General features: G+C 39.5%; 1 protein-coding gene across 3 annotated transcripts in view; it reads left to right on the top strand.

The window, feature by feature from the left end:
- The window catches only part of SMC4 (structural maintenance of chromosomes 4), a 38,562-nt gene that overhangs the window by 16,979 nt on the left and 1,342 nt on the right, over nt 1-20,241 (top strand). For all 3 annotated transcript variants that reach the window (XM_077929814.1, XM_028731422.2, XM_028731421.2), the window contains exons 7-23: nt 758-885; nt 1,694-1,834; nt 3,002-3,152; nt 5,645-5,809; nt 7,039-7,272; nt 8,476-8,661; nt 11,444-11,605; nt 12,168-12,393; nt 12,481-12,560; nt 13,137-13,289; nt 13,954-14,080; nt 14,643-14,832; nt 15,937-16,081; nt 16,794-16,967; nt 17,684-17,866; nt 19,035-19,267; nt 19,956-20,139. In XM_077929814.1, coding sequence (XP_077785940.1) covers nt 758-885; nt 1,694-1,834; nt 3,002-3,152; nt 5,645-5,809; nt 7,039-7,272; nt 8,476-8,661; nt 11,444-11,605; nt 12,168-12,393; nt 12,481-12,560; nt 13,137-13,289; nt 13,954-14,080; nt 14,643-14,832; nt 15,937-16,081; nt 16,794-16,967; nt 17,684-17,866; nt 19,035-19,267; nt 19,956-20,139 — 2,862 coding nt within the window. The remainder of the gene's footprint in view (nt 1-757; nt 886-1,693; nt 1,835-3,001; nt 3,153-5,644; nt 5,810-7,038; nt 7,273-8,475; nt 8,662-11,443; nt 11,606-12,167; nt 12,394-12,480; nt 12,561-13,136; nt 13,290-13,953; nt 14,081-14,642; nt 14,833-15,936; nt 16,082-16,793; nt 16,968-17,683; nt 17,867-19,034; nt 19,268-19,955; nt 20,140-20,241) is intronic.

The following is a 20,241-nucleotide window of genomic DNA, read 5'->3' as shown; positions in this document are numbered from 1 at the left end:
CTAGTCCTGACTGTGTCCTAGAGTCTGTGCTGGCAGAGCACTGCCAGTTTTTTCTTGGGACTTACCTATCTATTCCCTGTTTTCTCCCCCTCCCCTTTGGGGTATTGAGTCAGAAAAGGCTGCACAAATGACTTCTCAATGTGAACCCAAGAAGTGGCCAGTTGAGACAATGACATGGTTCTTTCTATGTATTTTTTTATATATCTAGGTGTGTCTTCCCAGATACTCCACTTCACTCCTTACCTCTAGTTTCCCGTTTGTGCATTTTAAAGTTGGATTTCTAGGGCCACTGAGCATGTTTGATTGTCATGGGGCTTTTGGGAGAGTTGGGTGTTTACTCTAAATATATTGTGTACTTTTGCAAACCTTGTTAAGGTTCCTCTCAAATCTCCTAACACCCACCCTCTTGTATGTGGTTGGTACTGCTTCCACTGTGTAAGCAATAATGCTTTCTCTGAGGATTTGAATTAATATATTTAGGATAGTATTTAGCATTATCTTTTTGATAAGCCTTTGCAAGTTTCAGGATTACATTTTGCATATACTGTGGGAGAGAGGGAACTGATATTTCCTGGACCAGAGTGAGCTGGGTGATTGCAGTAGAAAAACACAATTCCTGTCATTCTACTGGTTTGTGCCCATAGTGTGTTATGTTCTGTAAAGCTCTCTTCTTTCCTATTTCATATAAAGTGTTTTATGGTGTGCATATCTGGTTGGTGCATTAAACCAACCATTATTTATGAAATATTCTGTCTAGTTGAACAGAGTTAAAATGGTGGAAAAAGAGAAAGATGCCTTGGAAGGAGAACGGAACAAAGCACTTGAATTTCTTTCTTTGGAAAACAAAATGTTCAGAGAAAAGAATAAGATTTGTCAGTACTACATGTAAGTAGCATCATTTGATATGATTTAATGTGTGTTCTTTACACCCTCTAATTAGATCAGAGGGAAGTTGAAGATTTGGGCTAGTTGTGCTGCTGTTTCTCCACAGCAGGGGTAGTCAACCTTTTTATACCTACTGCCCACTAATGCATCTTTCTTGATGGTAACATTTCCTTACCGCCCACCAGTGCTCAATGGAAGGAGGATTCAGCTTGTGCCGTAGAACCCCCTACCGCCCACCTAGAATCCTAAAATGCCCACTAGTGGGCGGTAGGGACCAGGTTGACAACCCCTGCTCTACATCATAGTAAATACAATGTGTTGGCTCTAAAGGTAGTTGCATTTAGTCCCCACTGAAATAAGTGGGAAAGTGGAACATAACTGTACCTAACTTAGTCTTGATTTAACACATTGCTTTTAGATTCAAGTGGTATGATGCTACTTCTCTTAAATACATTTTACTTGAGGGGAATAGTATGGCATAGACACCCCAAAGTGATTTATTTACTTTGACTAACTTCAGTTGCTCTAAATTTTGGGGAAATAAATCCTCCTCCTTAATATTGCTAATTTTTGGGTTGATAAATGCAAATGGGTGATGCGGTGCTTGCATAGCAAACTTTGCTGTCATGTGTCCTGTGAATGTCCTGGAGTGGTTGGTCAGTTCTAGTTAGAACTAGAGGACCCTGGGGAGGGTCCTAGCAGAATCAATGTTGGATCTCTCCCAACTATTTTAGTATCTTTTTATTATGATGGGAACAATTGTCTGCATTATCAGACGCGTGAAACCTTTCTTTTCCTTTTTTTAAAGTTATGAGTTGCAGAAGCAGATAACTGGACTGGAGACCCAGAAAGAAGAAATACATGAAGATACTAAAGAAGTTAATGAGAAAAGCAGTAAACTGTCAGATGAAAAGAAAGATAAGAATAAAGCTCTGAAAGAAATTGAAAAGTAAACATTATTAATTCTATTACTTTGCAGGCGTTAACAATATTTGAAAGATGACTCATTTTGCTGTTAAAGCAGTGGTGCATTTTGTGCAATGAGCATGACACTTTGCTTCCTTTGTTGTTGTCATCCATCTGTCTCGGGAGACAGTGGAGTGTACCTCCAGGAGTGAAGTCAGACCACTGAGGTGACCTCCCCAAGGCACAAGCCTGGGAAGTGTGTATGGAGGTCGTGGGCTGCCCAGACGACAAGACCCCCCTCGGCAATATGTTGGCACCAGCTTGGCTGCAGCAGTTGCCAGAAGGAGACGTACAAGGCACCATCCAACTGTCTTAGGGAGTCCACTCTGGATTTGTGTATAGTTTACTCCTTAGCCTTTTCTTCCCCCAAAGTATATCCCACAAGGCAGCAGAGGTTTACGATTAGTTTTCTCTCCTTGATGAGTTACCTTCCCAGGTTGACAAGCCCCATCTGCTCTTCATTTCCCTCTACACCACGTGCAGAAACCGTCCTTTTGACCACTGGACCCAATATTGGTCTTGTCTGCCCAATCTGCCAGAGTCTGTGTTTGAATGCAGGGAATGTCCCTAACTCACTAAGGATTTGAGATCCATCAGCTACCCTCGCCTGGTTTAGCCAGCCAGTAAAACTGCTACCTGGGGTGGGGCTGCTGTTGTATTCTGACAGCTTCTAGGAGCCAAATGTGAATGCTGAGTGCAAGGTAGGTACCTAAGGTAGACAAGCTACTCCAGAAGGAGCACAATGTCCACCAGAGATACTACCCCTTCCCTAACACCCCATACAGTGGTACCTCAGGTTGCATGCACTTCAGGTTACATACGCTTCAGGTTACTGACTCCGCTAACCCAGAAATAGTGCTTCAGGTTAAGAACTTTGCTTCAGGATGAGAACAGAAATCGTGCTTCAGTGGTGCGGCAGCAGCAGGAGGCCCCATTAGCTAAAGTGGTGCTTCAGGTTAAGAACAGTTTCAGGTTAAGAACTGACCTCCGGAACGAATTAAGTACTTAACCCGAGGTCCCACTGTGTGTGTGTGTGTGTGTGTGTGTGTACACACTTTGTAAAAGTTTTTTTAAAAAAAAACTAGCTTAGTTTGATCATACCGTCTTTAACTGATTAAAAAGGTAATTGGTATGTTTCCCCTTTTTCTAGAAAACTCAATAAAATCACAGCATTCATAGAAGAAAATAAAAATACATTTAAGCAGCTCGATTTGGAGGATGTTCAAGTAAGGGAAAAACTAAAACATGCAAAAAGCAAGTCAAAAAAACTAGAGAAGCAGCTTCAGAAGGATAAAGAAAAGGTACGCCTGTAAACTTCATTCTGATATGTTTAGGCAAAATACTATTGAAAATTGACCTCAAAAGGTCAGTGTTTGCTTCATTATGCTATCTATCTGAAAGCGTTTTCTCAATGTTCTATTAAAAATTTAAGAATAAAATCTGGAGCCCAAGCCTAAAATATTTTATACTCTGAAGTAAGACTTTTATATTTAAGTGGGATGCTTCCTAGTAGAAGAGGCCCAGTGGAGTGCCGCAGCAGCAACCTTTCTGCAGTGGAATTACTGCTGCTTACTGGGAGGGGTGATGCGGGTGGCACTGTGGGTAAAGCCTCAGCGCCTAGGACTTGCCGATTGCATGGTCAGCGGTTCGAATCCCCGTGGCGGGGTGCGCTCCCGTCGTTCGGTCCCAGCGCCTACCCACTTAGCAGTTCGAAAGCACCTCCGGGTGCAAGTAGATAAATCGGGACCGCTTACCAGCGGGAAGGTAAACAGCGTTCCGTGTGCTGCGCTGGCTCTCCAGATGCAGCTTGTCGCGCTGGCCACGTGACCCGGAAGTGTCTGCGGACAGCGCTGGCTCCCGGCCTATAGAGTGAGATGAGCGCACAACCCTAGAGTCTGGCAAGACTGGCCCGAACGGGCAGGGGTACCTTACTGGGAGGGGTGCAGCAGGGAGATTGGGGGTGCACAAAGCACACTGGTGGGAGTGCTGGATTGACTCCACCAGTTCATTCACACAGCTCCAACAGCAACTGCACTGCCAAGTGAGGTAGCACAGTGCCAAGTGAGGTAGTGCAGCAGCCGCTTTCCCTCGTGTCCTCCAGCCCCAGAGCATGAACTCTATATTTTGGTCTGGATTGGAGAGAGAATTGGGATAGGGGGAGCTGGAGAGCAGTGGAAAATAGGCATTGAGAGAGTGTTCCCCACTTTACACAATTTCACTTATGGACACAGGGCCCTGGAATGTAACCCTTGTGTAAGTGGAGGGATTCCTGTATAATCTCTTGTGCAATAAAATCATTTTTAACTTTATTTATTGAAAAGTTTATATCTGCTTGGCTTGTATATAACACCCAAAACAGATTAAACACGAAACCCTTTTAACAACCATTATCGTAGAACAAAAAGTTGAAAGACAGGTGCACATTACCAATCCAAAAATGACAAACCTTGTCATCTAGCCAACTATAATGTCTGCCTAACCAATAAGGTCTTAAGGCAAAAACAAAAAAAAACCCAACACACTAAAGGTGGGGGGGGGGGGAGGAAGAACAGCCAGGTGGATCTCCTAGGATGAGGAATTCCACAATCTGGGTTGCCTCTATAAGGAAGCCACTTTCCCAACATTCTTTGACTCATGGCCGGGTGATACTGGCCAGTTATTCCAGAATGATTGTGCCTACCCAAGGCAGTTTTCTTCATATGGGGTCAATGTGCCCCCACATTTTTGAACAACAGCAGCTTACGATGATTGCTGCCTCTCTAGCCTGTACTTTTCTACTTAGACAGGCATATTGAGCAATAGACATGGGCTACCACATAAGTGCAGGTGCTTTGCAAAAGGTTATACAATTCTGGCAGCTCTCTTGTTGATATCTGACTAATGTGTTCTGCCAGCACAAGGATTTTTGCATGTGTAACGGAACTTTCCTTCCCTGCCCCCTTAAATCTGTTCCAGGGGTTCCACCAAGCCTCCAGAGCAGATTTGGGGGATGGTGAAGGGTGTGTGCAGGAAGGGGGGTGGAGATCCTTCACACAAGCAGAAATTATTGTGCAGATGGAATGTGTTAGTTGGATAACTCCCAAAGTAGCTGAAATTGGTCTCTAGTGAACCAGTTATTGGTAAGTGATCTTTTCCTGAGTAAGAAAGGAAATGAATTCGTCATGAGCAAATGTGTCAAGGAAAAAATTGCAAAAGAGGCTTTAGTGTGTATCTTATTGCCTGAATATTCCTGAAAAATAATAGGATACTTTTCATGTTACACCTTCATGTTATTGTCAATCTAAATTTATAAAGTGTAACAAATATATTTAATTGGTGCTACTACAAGGTGCTACGTAATACCTATTCTGCATTTGTAAAAACCCAATTGTTCAGTGTGGCAGCACCTATACTTTGAAACTCGCTGCCTGGAGATATCAAGTAGTCACCTTCACTGTATTTTTGGTGCCTGATAATAACATACCGTAGTTGTTTAGACAAGCCTACCCAGATACTTAGAAATGCTGATACGAATTTTAACTCCTGTAGCTCTTATCTGTTTTAATATGTTGTGATTTCCCCCCCTGATTTTATAGTTTTATCTTTTTGTAAACAGCTTTGAGTTTTTATGATCAAGCAGTGTATACATTTTATGAAATAAATAAATATGAAATAATTCTTCTAAGCCCCCTGTGCTATGAACAATTGTGCTTAATAGATCTGCCAGTGAAGTGCAGTTTGTTTGGTGAAACTGGTTTCCCTGTTGGAGAGACTGTTCCCCTAGTTGAAAAAAATAACATTACCTTTTTCATAGGTTGAAGACTTGAGAAGTGTTCCTGCCCGTAGTGAATCTGCTATTGGTGAAGCAACAGCTAAGAGAGAGGTTCTAGAAAAAGAAAAGAAAAGGGTAGAGGAAAAACTAAAAGAAGTTATGGACAGTCTTAAGCAGGAAACTCAAGGATTGCAGAATGAAAAAGAGGTTTGTACACTTGATGCATTCAGCTATCTCCCCTGGAGTCTAGAAGCAAATCAGCATAATTAACCAAGTAATAGGCTCTCTTTATCTCTTCTCGGTCAGAACAGAAGTTAAAGTATATTGCAGAATAAACTAAACAGCCAGCCGAGTAGCAATTACTTCCCTGCAAGCAGCTGACACCTGCTTACACTTGTGGCATTGCCATTGCACTGTACTAAACATCCTGGAAATACATATGAGCATTATTACTGTCTTATAGCATTTCCCCTTTTGAAGGCCAGTGTTTCTTACTAAGGACATTCATTGGCTGCACTATGCTAAGTGGATTCAACACTGCTTTTATCTCTTGCTTAACTAATACGGAGCTATGAACCATGCATGCATCCATGCATATGAGGTTGATTTTCGCTTTCCTGTATTAACACCAGAATACAGAGGGAAAATGGCAGTTGACATAATCTGGCTGGCTCTCTGGTTGGTTTTTCAGATAACCAGATCTGCTTGTGTGTCTTTGTGCATAATGCTATTTTTATTCTCCAGTAAGGGAAATGTAGTGCTTGTTAGCAAAAGGAAGAACAGTATTGATTATGGGTGTGCAAAGCAAGGGCTGCATGACAATTTATTTGAATGGCTGGATTAAATCCCTTGCTACGTATCTATAAACTGAAACTATCTGAGTTAATCTGTGTCGTTTATGCAGTGTGTTTTATATTTTGCATTTTTGTCAAAGTGGTTTACAGTTTAAAATAATGCCTTCCAATCTAGACCAGGTGCAAAAGGGATGAAACAATGAGGTGTGAGTGAAAAAGAAAGCAAATTCTGATATAGACTTTCAGACTGTTATCCAAAATGCTCATTGGAGGAGATGGTTTTGGGATGAAAGGAGCCAAACAGTCCCAGCTAAACAAATGGAGAGGGCTTCTTACCGTATTTTTCGCTCCATTGGGCGCACTGGACCATGGGGCGCACCTAGTTTTTAGGGGAGGAAATAAAGAAGAAAAAAAATTATCCCCCCCCCCAAGCCCCAAAGAGCAAAGAAGACAATCAGCATTTCACTGAAGCTGATTTTTTTTGGGGGGGGGGTCGCTGGCTTATCTCTCCTTTTCAGGAGTGGCATTGCAGCTGAGAAAAACTATTCTGGGAGAATTGCCAGGATCTGTGCATTACCACTTGAATTGTGAGCAAAGGTTTTGGTTTTTTTAATACGACCTTTACAAATTTCATTTTCATAGGACAAAGAAAAAGAACTCATGGAATTCAGCAAAACGGTTAATGAAGCACGTTCAAATTTGGAGGTGGCACAGTCAGAACTTGATCTCTACCTTAGTCACCATAATACTGCAGTATCTCAGTTTAAAGCAGCAGAAGAAGCTCTTCAGACTGCTTCAGGAACACTTAAAGAAAGGTTAGCCACTATCAAAGAACTGGAGTCAAAACTGCCTCAAGCTGAGCATGATCTAAAGAAGGTTAGACGTTACTGAAGATTTGTTTATATTCCTGAAATGCTTAACTTCTAATTGCAATTTAAGTGTTACTACTTTTCCCAGAAATGTTTGGTGTTAAGACTGTCAGAACTATTACTATCAATAGTATTAAAACCTGTAAAGACACCCTGCATAGTTCCTCTACAATTACTTTCTTAGATGGCGCCTCCACCCCCACCCCCCTTCTGCTGTTGCTCCTCTAGGAAGGAAACAAGCCAGAGGGTAGTTTTGCATTCTGTGCAAACCAGCACACATGGTTTGTTAGGGGAAAACAAACTACAAGTACTGTTTCACACGTAACATGAAGCCAGCTTCTGGCTTATTCCCCCACCCCAATGCAGTAACAACACAAGTGAAGGAATTGGGGACTGTTGAGCAGCATGCATCAATACACTGCTCGTTAACATTAAACTAGTTTGATAGAGTGGAGTCAAGGACACTCATTGAATAGGATAACTTCTCCCACTAGGCTGGATAGGCAGTTCATAGGTTCCATCTTGAGGGCCTGCACCCAAGTTATAATTCACTCACATTCTCCATTTAATTCTGTCCCTTAAGATATGGCCTCAGTTAAATGCCTTTTACATGGACATTAATCCTAGAGTCTGAGTAGGGTTTAGATGGTCATCTCTCAGTGCAATTTCTACAGCGGGTGTTAATACGTTGGGATGTCACCAGTTTTTTCTTCAAATAAAACATTTTTTTTGTAAATAATCTCTTTGAGGACCTGAAAGGTCCTATTCAGTTTCTTCATCTAACTACAAAATCCTTGTATGCTGTTGACACATCCTTTGTATCCACTTCCCAAGGTGGTATGTGATGCAAACAGGAAGATACGGAGGTGGAAAAGAGTTGCTATTGAACTGTTAGAATATTCATACAGGCCAAAAACGTGGAAACAGATACTGAGTGAAAAAGTTTATTTAATGATATATTTCATGATCTAGCTGAATAAGGGAACTTCTGCACCAGGACATCTAGAAGTGATAATTATGGCGTCATCTCCTAGACATTAAAAGTTCAAATGCGCCTGTTAACCCAGAAAGTCTGGGAACCCCAGCTTAGTTCCTCTATAGTGGAGTTTGTTACTAGAGGAATACTATTTCTTTAGAAAATCTCAATTCTGTAATGAACTACTTCTGGAATTTTCAAAAACAAAATAATTTAATGCCTTTTTCGTTTAAGAAAGAGAATGATCTTAATAAACTTGTAAAAGATGAAGCAAACATCAAGAATTATGTTCAAGATCTGCGTCAGAAAGTAGAAGAAGCAAGAAGCTCATTGGCAATAAATAAAAGTCGAGGAAGAGTTCTTGAAGTTTTACTTCAACAGATGAAGTCTGGGAAAATCCCTGGAATTTATGGAAGACTAGTAAGTTCTTGTTTTTCTGGCCATTTCTGTATTGTTCTTTTCCCCATTGCCAGTGAAAGGTTGTCAGATTGGGTAATGTCTCCACTTTGTGGTTGAAGGTAGGAATAGAACTAGAGGGAAGTAGGCAGCTCCCATAATTTAGTTTGCATTCTGCCTTGCTTGAAGTAGTCACATCATTCTCAAGCTCCCATTCTTCTCAGGCCAGCTTTAGTTGTGCGTTTTATTGTATTTCTCATTCACCTGTTGCAGCATATGTGTTGTTCGCAGACATCCCCTCTTCCCTTTAGTACAGCTTAGAAATTTGTCTCCTTCAGGTGTTTTATTCCATGGTGTTCTTCTAATGGAATTGTATGGTGTTCTAATGGGATCAATTTCTGGATAGCAAAAGTTAGGGACATTCTCTTCCTGCAGGAAGATCTTTGTAAACACTCTCAAAAGAAAGATACGTAGCAATTATATCTTCTATCCCTTTTTAGTTGGCCTCATCTACAATTTCATATCTGTCGCTGAAACATTTCCTTCATAGAGCTATGCTGAAATGCAGAGCTGTACAGTGGTACCTTGGTTCTCAAACGCTGAAAACCTGGAAGTGTTCCGGTTTTCAAACATTTTTTGGAAGCTGAACATCAGATGTGGCTGTTGGCTATTGTTTCCGGGGCGCCTGAAGCAATCAGAAGCTGCGCCTTGGTTTTCGAACATTTCAGAAGTCAAATGGACTTCCAGAATGGGTTAAGTTTGGTGCTTTTGTTTTTGCTATTTATTTTGTGTTTTTGTTTTTGAGGCTTTTTCGGTTGATTTGTTTTTGTGACTGTGTGGAACCCAGTTCAGCTATTGATTGATTGATTGATTGATTGATTGTGTGACTGTGGAAATGGATAAAAGCCCCCCATCCGAACAATGACGATCATCAGCGCAGGTAAGGAAAAAAAGTAATTTTAATTTTTATCATCTACAATACTGTCTTATTTATTTTATAGTACAGTACATTGATTATTGCTTTCATTTCATGGCTCAGTGGTCTCGTTGGATAGTAAAATTCATGTTAAATTGCTGTTTTAGAGATTGTTTTTAAAAGTCTGGAACAGATGAATTCGTTTTGCATTGCTTTCTATGGTAAAGCGCGTCTTGGTTTTGGAACGGACTTCCGGAATGGATTAAGTTTGAGAACCAAGGTACCACTGTACAGGGTTTTCTCAGCTCTCCAGAGACCGCCTTTGAATCATTTATGACAGTGCCCCTAAGAGTGTTTAAAATCCAAGTAGCTATCACCTCTTCCTGCAGGGTATCTGAGCTGAATGCTTTCTCCAGTCTCCACTGTACAACATTTGTGTGTTTTTCATAAGGATAGGGTAGTGTTGAGGGCAGACCCAGCTTTCATGCCCAATCCTATGAAGGTTCCATAGACAACAATAATTAGTTGTCACAACCAGCTGTCCAGATCCTTGCCAACCTTTGGAGCAGGCCTAGCACTCTAGCTGCCTGAAGGGCCATGAAGGTTTACATAAATAGGAAGTTTTCTGGCAGTTTGTCATTCCACTCAGCTTCTCTTAGATCTATAGAAGTAGGTGTTTTTTCTCTTCAATCACCTTATATATTAATAATGTATGGCCTGTTTGAGCTTGGTGAATACGCAGACTTAATTTATGGGAGGTACCTGCTTCCCCCAAGATCTGTTTCTGCTTTGGGCTACAAGGTTTACCCAACCTGATCTTGCACTGGCAATGTAAAGCTAACCTTCAGATAGCTACACAGTGGTACTTCTTCTCTTCCTTTATCTGAGCAGGCTAACTTGGTTAGTGAGAATATTTAGCAGGGGAAGTTGTCGTACTTGGTAAACCCAAGACGCTGAGGCAGCTTTTGAGAGGACTGCATGCACAATCATTTCTCCAAGACAAAAGTTGATTTCCAAATTAAAGAAAAGGTTACTCAGCCTCTCTGAGTCTTCAAGGAAACATGCAAAAATACTGGGCAGCAGCATTGTCCAGCATCTCTGGATGTAACCAAGCTACCTTTTTTCTGCATTCACCTACATTTGCAGAATGACTCCCAACATAAAATTCATGGGGGGAGGGGGAGAGAAAAAGACAATACCTGACTACGGGTACCATTCCCTCACACTCCTGGGCTGCTTCCTGGGGGGCAGCTGCGCCGCTTTGCCAGCAGCCTTCCCCCCAACAGCTCAGGGGAGGCTTGGGAGCGGCGGGAGGGCTGAGCGCTGTTGCCCCATGCTCCCGGTCTGCCTTGCTCTCTGGGTGGGGTGGGGGGAGCTGTGCCGCTTTGCCAGTGGCATAAGGTCGCAAATATAAGCTGCACATTTTTTCTCCAAATTCCAATCATGAAAAGTTTAAAGTGTGGCTTATATTCGGGCCAATACAGTAATATTTCATTGTCTCTTCTCCAGTCTGGAAGCTGATTGCCAAAGTGCCCTGTGAACCTATTATGCATTCTGCCCAAGTGTAGCTACTTTAAGAATAGATTAGCCAGAACAGTATGCAAATTTGAGCAACTGCCTTTTGAGATACTACCCCATCGCATTTGTTCTGACCCATCATTTCTTAGTTAACATCTTTTCCCCCATAGCTTTCAGGAGAGAGTTCTGCTTAAATTCTACCCTAAATCATGGGAGCAGTCTGAAAGGACATTAAAACGACAACGTGAGAAGTTCTTTTATGTTAAGGGATGAGACCCATTAAAACCAATGGGACTTACATGCAATTATGCTTAGGACTGGATGTCTGGTACTTATATTACTAACCTAAGTGCTTTCTTTTCTTGCTACTAGGGTGACTTGGGAGCCATAGATGAGAAGTATGATGTTGCAATTTCATCATCATGTGGAGCGTTAGATCACATTGTAGTCGACACCATGGATACCGCTCAAGAATGTGTTAAATTTTTGAAGAAGGAAAACATTGGAGTGGCAACATTTATAGGGCTTGACAAGGTTTGTAATAACTTTTTTTTAACAGATAACTTTTTAAGTTGAATAAGTTGAAGTTGCATATAGATTTGTTTTTATATTACTATGTTCAGCTGGTTTTTACAGTGTCATTTTTTAGATTTTAAAATGGCTTATAATAGTAAAACTGTTTTATATATGATAGGTACAAATACAGTAAGGTATATTTGTATAAATAGTATCTTATTACAGCCTGTTAAAATAGTCTTATTAGTGACAGCTCATGTTTGTAATAAACATCACAAAGTCTCAGTTTTTAATATAAGAGTAAATACATACTAGGAGTTACATAATCTGCATAACATAGATTTACATAAGGGAAAAATGGTGCTTCAGGTTCAAACACTTATTAGAGAGTAAACCCTGTGGAGTTCCGGGAGCTTTATTTGAATAAGCCTGTATATGATTGCAGTGTTGTAATAAAGTATTTGAAAACAATTAAAATATGAACAAAGATCTATGAAAGTAAACTAAAGAGGTATATCAAGGACCTGTGCAGTTCTTGATGGTTAGTTTACTGGTTTTGTGGTGGTTTTAATCCTTCCAGATGACAGTATGGGAGAAAAGCATGGGAAAAATCCAGACTCCTGAAAACATTCCTCGCTTGTTTGATATGGTAAAAGTTAAAGATGAGAAGGTTCGCAATGCTTTTTATTTTGCATTACGTGACACTTTGGTAGCTAATAACCTGGACCAGGCTACAAGGGTTGCGTTCCAGAAAAACAAGAGATGGAGAGTTGTAACTTTACAAGGACAAATCATAGAACAATCAGGTATTTAAATTTTTTTTAAAGTTGTGGTTAAAGTTTTATTTGAATGGGAAATAAAGAATTACTAATTTGTTCTTGGTCCTTCCATAGGTACAATGACTGGTGGTGGAGGAAAAGTAATGAAGGGTAGAATGGGATCCTCTGTTGTAGTTGAAACAACAGAAGATGAGGTTAGTATGCTTTCTCTAACACCTTCTGCATTCCTAATGAGGAGTGGGGAGAATCTTTTACTGGTTACCTGCCAAGTGAAATCAGTGGGGCAGAAAATACCTATCTAGTGCCAGGGTGGCCGTGGACAGGGGCACAATCTGTGGATATGATGGGGAATGAAGGAACTTTTCAATCTGGCAGATCGAACGTCGCTCATGGAATGCCCTATTTTGGCCCCTGTGACCTCTGGGACTGATGTGCTTGCTTGGTAGCAGAGATGCTATAGTAACACCCCCAGCCAACCTTTAGCAGGGGCTATGTTGGTTCTGAAAGCTCTTTCTTTTCTTATATTAAGTCTAGACATAAAAACACTGAAATATATTTTGATGAACTGGGGGCTTTTTTTGGTCTGGTATTGAGAACAGTTGGCTCTCCAGATGTTGAAACACAACCCTCTCATCATCCCCATCCATTCACTAGCTGAGGCTGTTGACAGCTGAAGTCCAATAACATCTGGAGGGGCACAGGTTCCCCATCACTGGTTTATTTGCATGTTATATACATTACTTTTTTTACATTTTATAACTTGCCCCTAGGTAAATAAAATGGAATCTCAGCTGCAAAAGGATCTCCAAAAAGCAACACAGTTTCAGGAACAAAAAGTGCAACTTGAAGAAGCAATATCAAAATTGCACCAGAGCATTAGAGAAATGAGGAACACGTTAGGAAAGTACAGTGCAAACATTCAGGTAATGTAACATGACACCAGTTATGTCTTCTGATGGAGATTATCCTTTAAATATACTATCTTATATGAAGGTATTTTAAAACTTGTTCAAAGCACAGGCAATAGGAAAGTGGGCTGTTTAGCTTTGGCTGTTGATACTTGTTCCTGCATTGTATGGAAGAATGTTAAGAGCAGTTATTTTGAAAAGAGTGTTTGAGCCAGAGAATGTTAAACCCCCCCCCCCACAGATTTTAGAAAAGGCAGGCCAGACAAACTAGTTTAAGATAGGGAAGGGTAATTGTCTCCAAAAAGAAAAGGCAAGTTGTACACCCTATTAAAATGTTCTTAAAAACTTATAATGCACCTAATGTTTTCTGGTTAGCCTGTGGGCAGCAATTATCTTGGGGGTCTTTCGCCTATATTCTGAGCCAGCACAGGCTCTCATCTAAGAGTTATTTGTTAAGGTCTGTCTCCCAAGTCCAAGGTTAGGATCTTTCTTGGAGTTAGTCCTTCATCTTAAAAACCCTCCTGAAATAATTATGTTAGTTGGTGTGGGCTGTTTTAGCTATTTTTATGTATGCAAAAGTTTTATATATGTTTTTATTGTGTTGTAAATCACTGCTAGATGCCTCATAGGAGTAGTGTCACAAATGAAATTAATAGTAATTAATAATTGTGTTCTTTAGAGTTTGTCAGAGCAAGAGGCTCACTTAAAAATCCAGATTAAAGAGCTTGAAAGAAATGTAATTGCTGCAGCTCCAGACAAAATCAAGCAGAAAGAAATGGAGAGAAAATGTCGTTGTTTCAAAGAAGGTATGTCAACATTGCAGTAAATTATAATTGAGGGTGAATCATAATTGATGTGTTTTAGGGGTCACCCACTTTTTTGGCCCATGGGCACATTTGGGGGTGGGACCTGTACACACAGATCCAGCTTTTAGTCTGCTCACTATATAAAACTTCACTTTTCTGAACCTACCTCTCTGTGCCCCTCACTCCTATCGCCTAGAAATCAAATAAGAGAGTCAATAATTTGGAGTCTATTGTATTTCTATTCAGTAAAGCTATCCTTTCCAGTTAGTCAACAAGCCTGATGCTAGTAGTTATAGATAATTTTCCTTGTAAGAAAACTATTCAATCTACAAAGCAAATAATTTAACAAATGCTGTTTAGGAAATTACAATTGAAGTAATGCACACACTGTATTATAGCTAAGTAAATGGGGATATACATTTATTTTGCACAATAATAAATCTTGTAAACATATAAACATTTGAACACGTAGTTTGCTCATACCATACTGTTTATATATTTAGTACTAGAAGTATTCATCAAGTTTTTTTTTGTTTTTGTTTTTTGTCTTTTTGTTTTACAGATTATGACAAAGTTGCTGCAAAGGCTGGTAAATTGGAAACAGAAATAAAGAGATTGCATAATCTCATAATTGACATAAATAATAATAAGCTTAAAGGTCATCAAGACAATCTTGATAAGATAAACAAGGAAATAGATCAATGTTCTTCTGCTATTACTAAAGCTCAGGTGGCAATCAAGACAGCAGATAGGTATGGAAATGATTTTATATCCTTTGGAACCAACATAAAAAAATAAACAAGACACTCATTTCATTACAGTATTTAAAGAAAACAAGCAGCAAAATTATCAAGTAAGGGATTTGCAACATAGTAGCTGGTTCTTTTTAAAATAAAGGTTCCTATTCTTAAAATGTTAGTTTGTGTGCTAATAGATTCTGTGCTTGTGTTGTGTGTTATCATACACAGTGGTACCTCAGGTTACAGACTACGCTAACCCAGAAATAGTACCTCGGGTTAAGAACTTTGCTTCAGGATGAGAACAGAAATTGTTCTCTGGCGGCAGCGGGAGGCCCCATTAGCTAAAGTGGTACCTCAGGTTAAGAACAGTTGCAGGTTAAGAACGGACCTCCAGAATGAATTAAGTTCTTAACCTGAGGTCCCATTATATTTAGCCACTGAAATAGTGTGTCAGGAAATCCATGGACAATGGGGTAGGAAATAGGTATCACAGGAAATGATTAAAAAAGTGGGAAAACGTAGGTGAGTAGTCACCAGAAATTGCATATAGTCAGAACAACTTTGGAACCAGCCCCACCTGACCATCCCTACTTTTCTGAAGCAGGCACACTGAGCAGGCCTTGCACCCCACGCAAGGCAGCGAGCTTTTAAGTTCTCTGCCTTGCTTACCAGGCTTTGCGAAGCTCCTTCCCAGAGCCTGATAAGCAAGTCTGAGAGCTGTAAAGCTCTGCCATGAGAACCCTACGCAGAAAGAGCTTTTAAGTTCTCTGCCTTCCATGTGTTCAGTTTGTGCAATTTCAGCTGACCAGCTGCCAAGCACATAATGCTGCAATTTCGCAAGTTAAATGCACAGAAGTTGCAAGTTAGTTATATTTCCAGTCCTTTCGCTCTATAGAAATTTAAAATCTGTGGTGTGTGTTTTTCATAATGAAAACAGATTTTCGAAATGGAAATGTTACATCCCTTTGAATAATTAAAGATGGCCATCATATCACAGTCTTCTAATGTCAATATTTTGTTTTATATTCCATTTTTAAATTTGATTTCTACTCAAGGTTTTAATGTCAGTAGAGTAGAGGCTTCTTACCTACTTTATTATTGTATTGTATTTGATAGAAACCTAAATAAATCAGAAGATGCTGTTCTCCACACTGAGAAGGAAATTGAAGAGAATAAAAAAGCCCTCCAAGACTTAACAGAACAGCTGAATACACTAGAAGAAAAAGCTGCTAAAGTTATGAATGACAGCAAAGAAGCTGAAGTATGTATGATACTAACTTGATTTCTTTAAATAGGGTGTGTTTTAAAAGATGCAGAACAGTGTATTAACACTAAAAATGTATATGATGTACAAGTAGAGTTTTAATGCATGTGGTAATAAAATCCACTACAAGTCTTCAACACCAGCAAAAATTGTATTTAAGAGAAAATATGATTCAATTGCTCAATTTTATTTATATCATTTTAAAGGTACGCTCATATTGCACAAAAATGAGGCGCTGTTCACGCCAGAGAATTTACTATTAACACTTAAAATCATTACTCTTCTATATGCATCACTTCAGAGTAGAAAAATGTGTGTTTGTAAGGGGGGGGTGTACAAGAAAGCTGACTTTTCCCTCTTTCTCCAGGCATTAGTGTACTACCTGTTCTTTGCAGCTCAGAGGTGGTGAGAAAAGCTGGTGTTCCACATGTTACTGAGTTGATACTACTCAACACAAGGCTGCACAGAGAGGCCCCCTCCCTCCCTGCCCCTTTGTTAATACATGCTGCCACTATGCTAAAACGTTCCCTGCAGCATTTGACCTTCCAAACAGTTATGTTGCACAATTATTTTGATGATGGGTATTGCCTGTGTTTTTTCACATTTTAAAGAGACATTAGCATCTAGAACAAATTGGAGCTCTAGAAATGTAAACCTTTCCGGTAACTGAATAATAAAAAATAAACTTCCACCTATGATCTTTACTTAGGAGTCTTTGCCAGAGATTCAAGCGGAACACCATTCTGTGCTTCAGAAAATTAAAGCTATCCAAGATGAAGAGCATTTGCTTCAAAAAGAGGCTCTTAATATTAGGCTTAAAATTGAACAGCTAGACAGTCATATTGCAGAGCATCAATCAAAGATTAAATATTGGCAAAAAGAGGTAAACACTTTATAATACCTTACTATTTTAAGAAAAACTATAATATTATGTTTTGGGGGGGAACTTTTTTTTACTGCTTTCCCCAATCCTGTCATATAGCAGGATTGGGTTCTTTGTTTTTTAATATTGCATGTTATCTATCATACAGCAAACTACCAAGATCCTGAAAAAACTATAAAAGTCACAGACTATGCCTCATTGGAGAGTATACTATTTTCATATCCCACCCAGTCTCTTTATTATCTAGAGCCACTTTGCTGTCCACAAAGCCTGGCTTACTTTTTTAAAGAAACAACTTAATTTCTGCAGTGTCCTGTAAAATAGGGAGCACATGCCTTGCATTGCTACAATGTCTGTTTGATATAGTTAAAACTCCATACTATCCAAGATTTTTTTGTCTTGTTTTCTGGCTTGAAATGGATCATTCTTCTTATTTGGATCACACTCAAATAGTGCCTAAATCAAGTTTGTTAAATCATAAAGTTGTTTAGTTATTTCTTACCAATAGGCTGCTTTTTCATCAGAAGACCTTTAAAGTGACTACATAAATAAATCTTAAAATCTCAAATAAAAATGCACAATTTCTAGATGGGTGTGTGACTAAGAATGCAAACTTGTTCTATTAACATACAGTTAAGGTACAAGAAAGTTCCTTAAAGTGTAGCTGTAGAAATGTGAATATGACTTGTTCATTAATTACTTAAAATGTATTTTAGATATCAAAAATATCACTGCATTCTCTGGAAGATGAACAAGTAGAAGAACTTGCAGTGCTCAACCAGGAAGAACTTGAGGCTATAAGAAACCCGGATATTGTAACCAATCAGATAGCTCTTTTAGAAGCACAATGTAATGAAATGAAACCAAACTTGGGTGCCATTGCTGAATATAACAAAAAGGTAATCATACTTTTTTAAAACCAGTATCTTGAATTTGTACAAGCAATTACAGATCTGTGGCAAGACTGTTACCTGAAATGCTTGTTCGACTAGTATTTCTTGTTTGTCATTGAGAGAACCTCTCCTTATAAAGAGCTAAGTAGCATTACTTCCTAAAGAAATTATAGATTCCTTACAAGTGCTCACTTAAGCTTGCATGCTTTAGGAGGAAGAGGTTGGATAAATCCCATACCAGAAATATTTCCAAAGGAAATTGTGGGCTTGTTATGTGAATGCTTGCCTACAATTTCCAAGAGAGTGCATTGTGTTCGGTAAGCAGGACCTGTGTGTATAGCCCAGGCATAGGCAAACTCAGCCCTCCAGGTGTTTTTTGGCCTACAACTCCCATGATTCCTAGCTAACAGGACCAGTGGTCAGGGATGATGGGAATTGTAGTCCCAAAACATCTGGAGGGCTGAGTTTGCCTATGCCTGGTATAGCCCAACTTCTAGATACCTTCTCAGAAAGTCTTCTTTCGCACTTTTTGTATGGAGCATTAATTGATGGAAGGGAAATGCTAGGACAACCTGCTTATGTCCTTCCTTTGCACAGGTGCCAAACATAAAAGTCAGTTACTTCATAATCAATGTTCGAAATTCCCATTGTTCTAGACACATTTGTGACAGGGAATTTCATTAGCATGAGCAGTTTCTGAGTTCTGGGTGCAGTACTGCGCCTGAGATTTCAGATTAAAACTGCAGAGTGGAAGGAAAGGAGGACCTGTTCTGCCTCCCCACTTCCAGCTACAATCTGAAGACTGGACCTTCTGAAGAGACCCTGTTAAGAATATTAGGGGGTGAGGTGGGGTGAGCTAGAGAAGGACTAGACCATGTGAAAAATGAACTTCATATTTTAACTGCAGTTCATTTTCAGCTTGTTCTTTCTTGTTATTAAAAAAGTGAGCCTAGACGTTTCGTTATTGCACCCATAACCTATGTTTAAGGTGGCATTTAGCTCCTAGCTTTCATACCTCTGTTTCTAACACTGTTCACAATGGCAACAGAAACTTACCTTTTGTATATTAAAATTCTGGAAAAATAGAATTTTGTACTTAAATCTATCTGATCCTTTACAGAAATATTTAAATGTGCATATTCGATATGACTCCTATCTTATTTTCAATTTTTAGGAGGAACTGTACTTGAAGCGTGTGGCAGAGTTGGATGAAATAACCAATATGAGAGACAAATTTAGGGAAGCTGAAGAAGATCTTAGAAAACAAAGGCTTCATGAATTTATGGCAGGATTTAATGTAATAACGAATAAACTAAAGGAAAACTACCAAATGCTTACATTGGGAGGAGATGCTGAACTGGAGCTTGTAGATAGTCTGGATCCTTTCTCTGAAGGAATCATGTTCAGGTAGGTATTTTCTGTAAATATCTTGAAGGTATTTTGATGGTCCTTTTACCACCTGTATGTGGTATATTTATGCTCATTAAAAGTTGACTGCAGAATTAACCAAACTTGGCTGAATCACATGCAATGCTAAATTATAGTTTAGTAGCATTAGAAGGATTGTAGCCTCCTCCACTGGTCTACATACAGTGGTGCCTCGCAAGACGAAATTAATCCGTTCCGCGAGTCTCTTCGTCGTGCGGTTTTTTCGTCTTGCGAAGCACGGCTATTAGCGGCTTAGCGGCTATTAACGGCTTAGCGGCTTTAAGAAAAAGGAAAAGAACTCGCAAGAACTCGCAAGACGTTTCATCTTGCGAAGCAAGCCCATAGGGAAATTCGTCTTGCGGAACGACTAAAAAAACGGAAAACTCTTTCGTCTTGCGAGTTTTTCGTCTTGCGGGGCACCACTGTAGTTGTTAAGATTGTGAGCTAAGACAAAATGCACTAAACTTGTTTTTTGTATATAGAGCAGCCATCGGATCCTAATTCGAAATACTTAAGTGGCATAATAGTGCTCTACCAAACAGCACTGTTGTAAAATTACTGAGATAATGTATATAGCATATACTTCTAACCTGCTTAGCACTGCTTAAAAGCTTGGTTGTGGAGATTGTAAATTGTAAGCTCATAAATATATTCCTCTTTCTTTCAGTGTTCGTCCACCAAAGAAAAGCTGGAAGAAGATTTTCAACTTATCAGGTGGCGAGAAGACACTTAGCTCGCTGGCTTTGGTGTTTGCTTTACATCATTACAAACCAACTCCTCTTTACTTCATGGATGAAATTGATGCAGCCCTTGATTTTAAAAATGTATCCATCGTAGCATTTTACATATACGTAAGTAGTACAGAAGCCAATATCCAAGTTTTACATTTTTAGTAGTATCAAATTAATGCTAGTTTTGTGTAAAATAATTAGAAAAGGTCTTGGGTATGTCTG

This window comes from Podarcis muralis, chromosome 6 (genome assembly GCF_964188315.1).
Source record: "Podarcis muralis chromosome 6, rPodMur119.hap1.1, whole genome shotgun sequence".
In the NCBI taxonomy this organism is placed as follows: Eukaryota; Metazoa; Chordata; class Lepidosauria; order Squamata; family Lacertidae; genus Podarcis; species Podarcis muralis.
The sequence above is the reverse complement of the archived record's forward strand: the minus strand, read 5'-3'. Positions and strand labels throughout refer to the sequence as shown.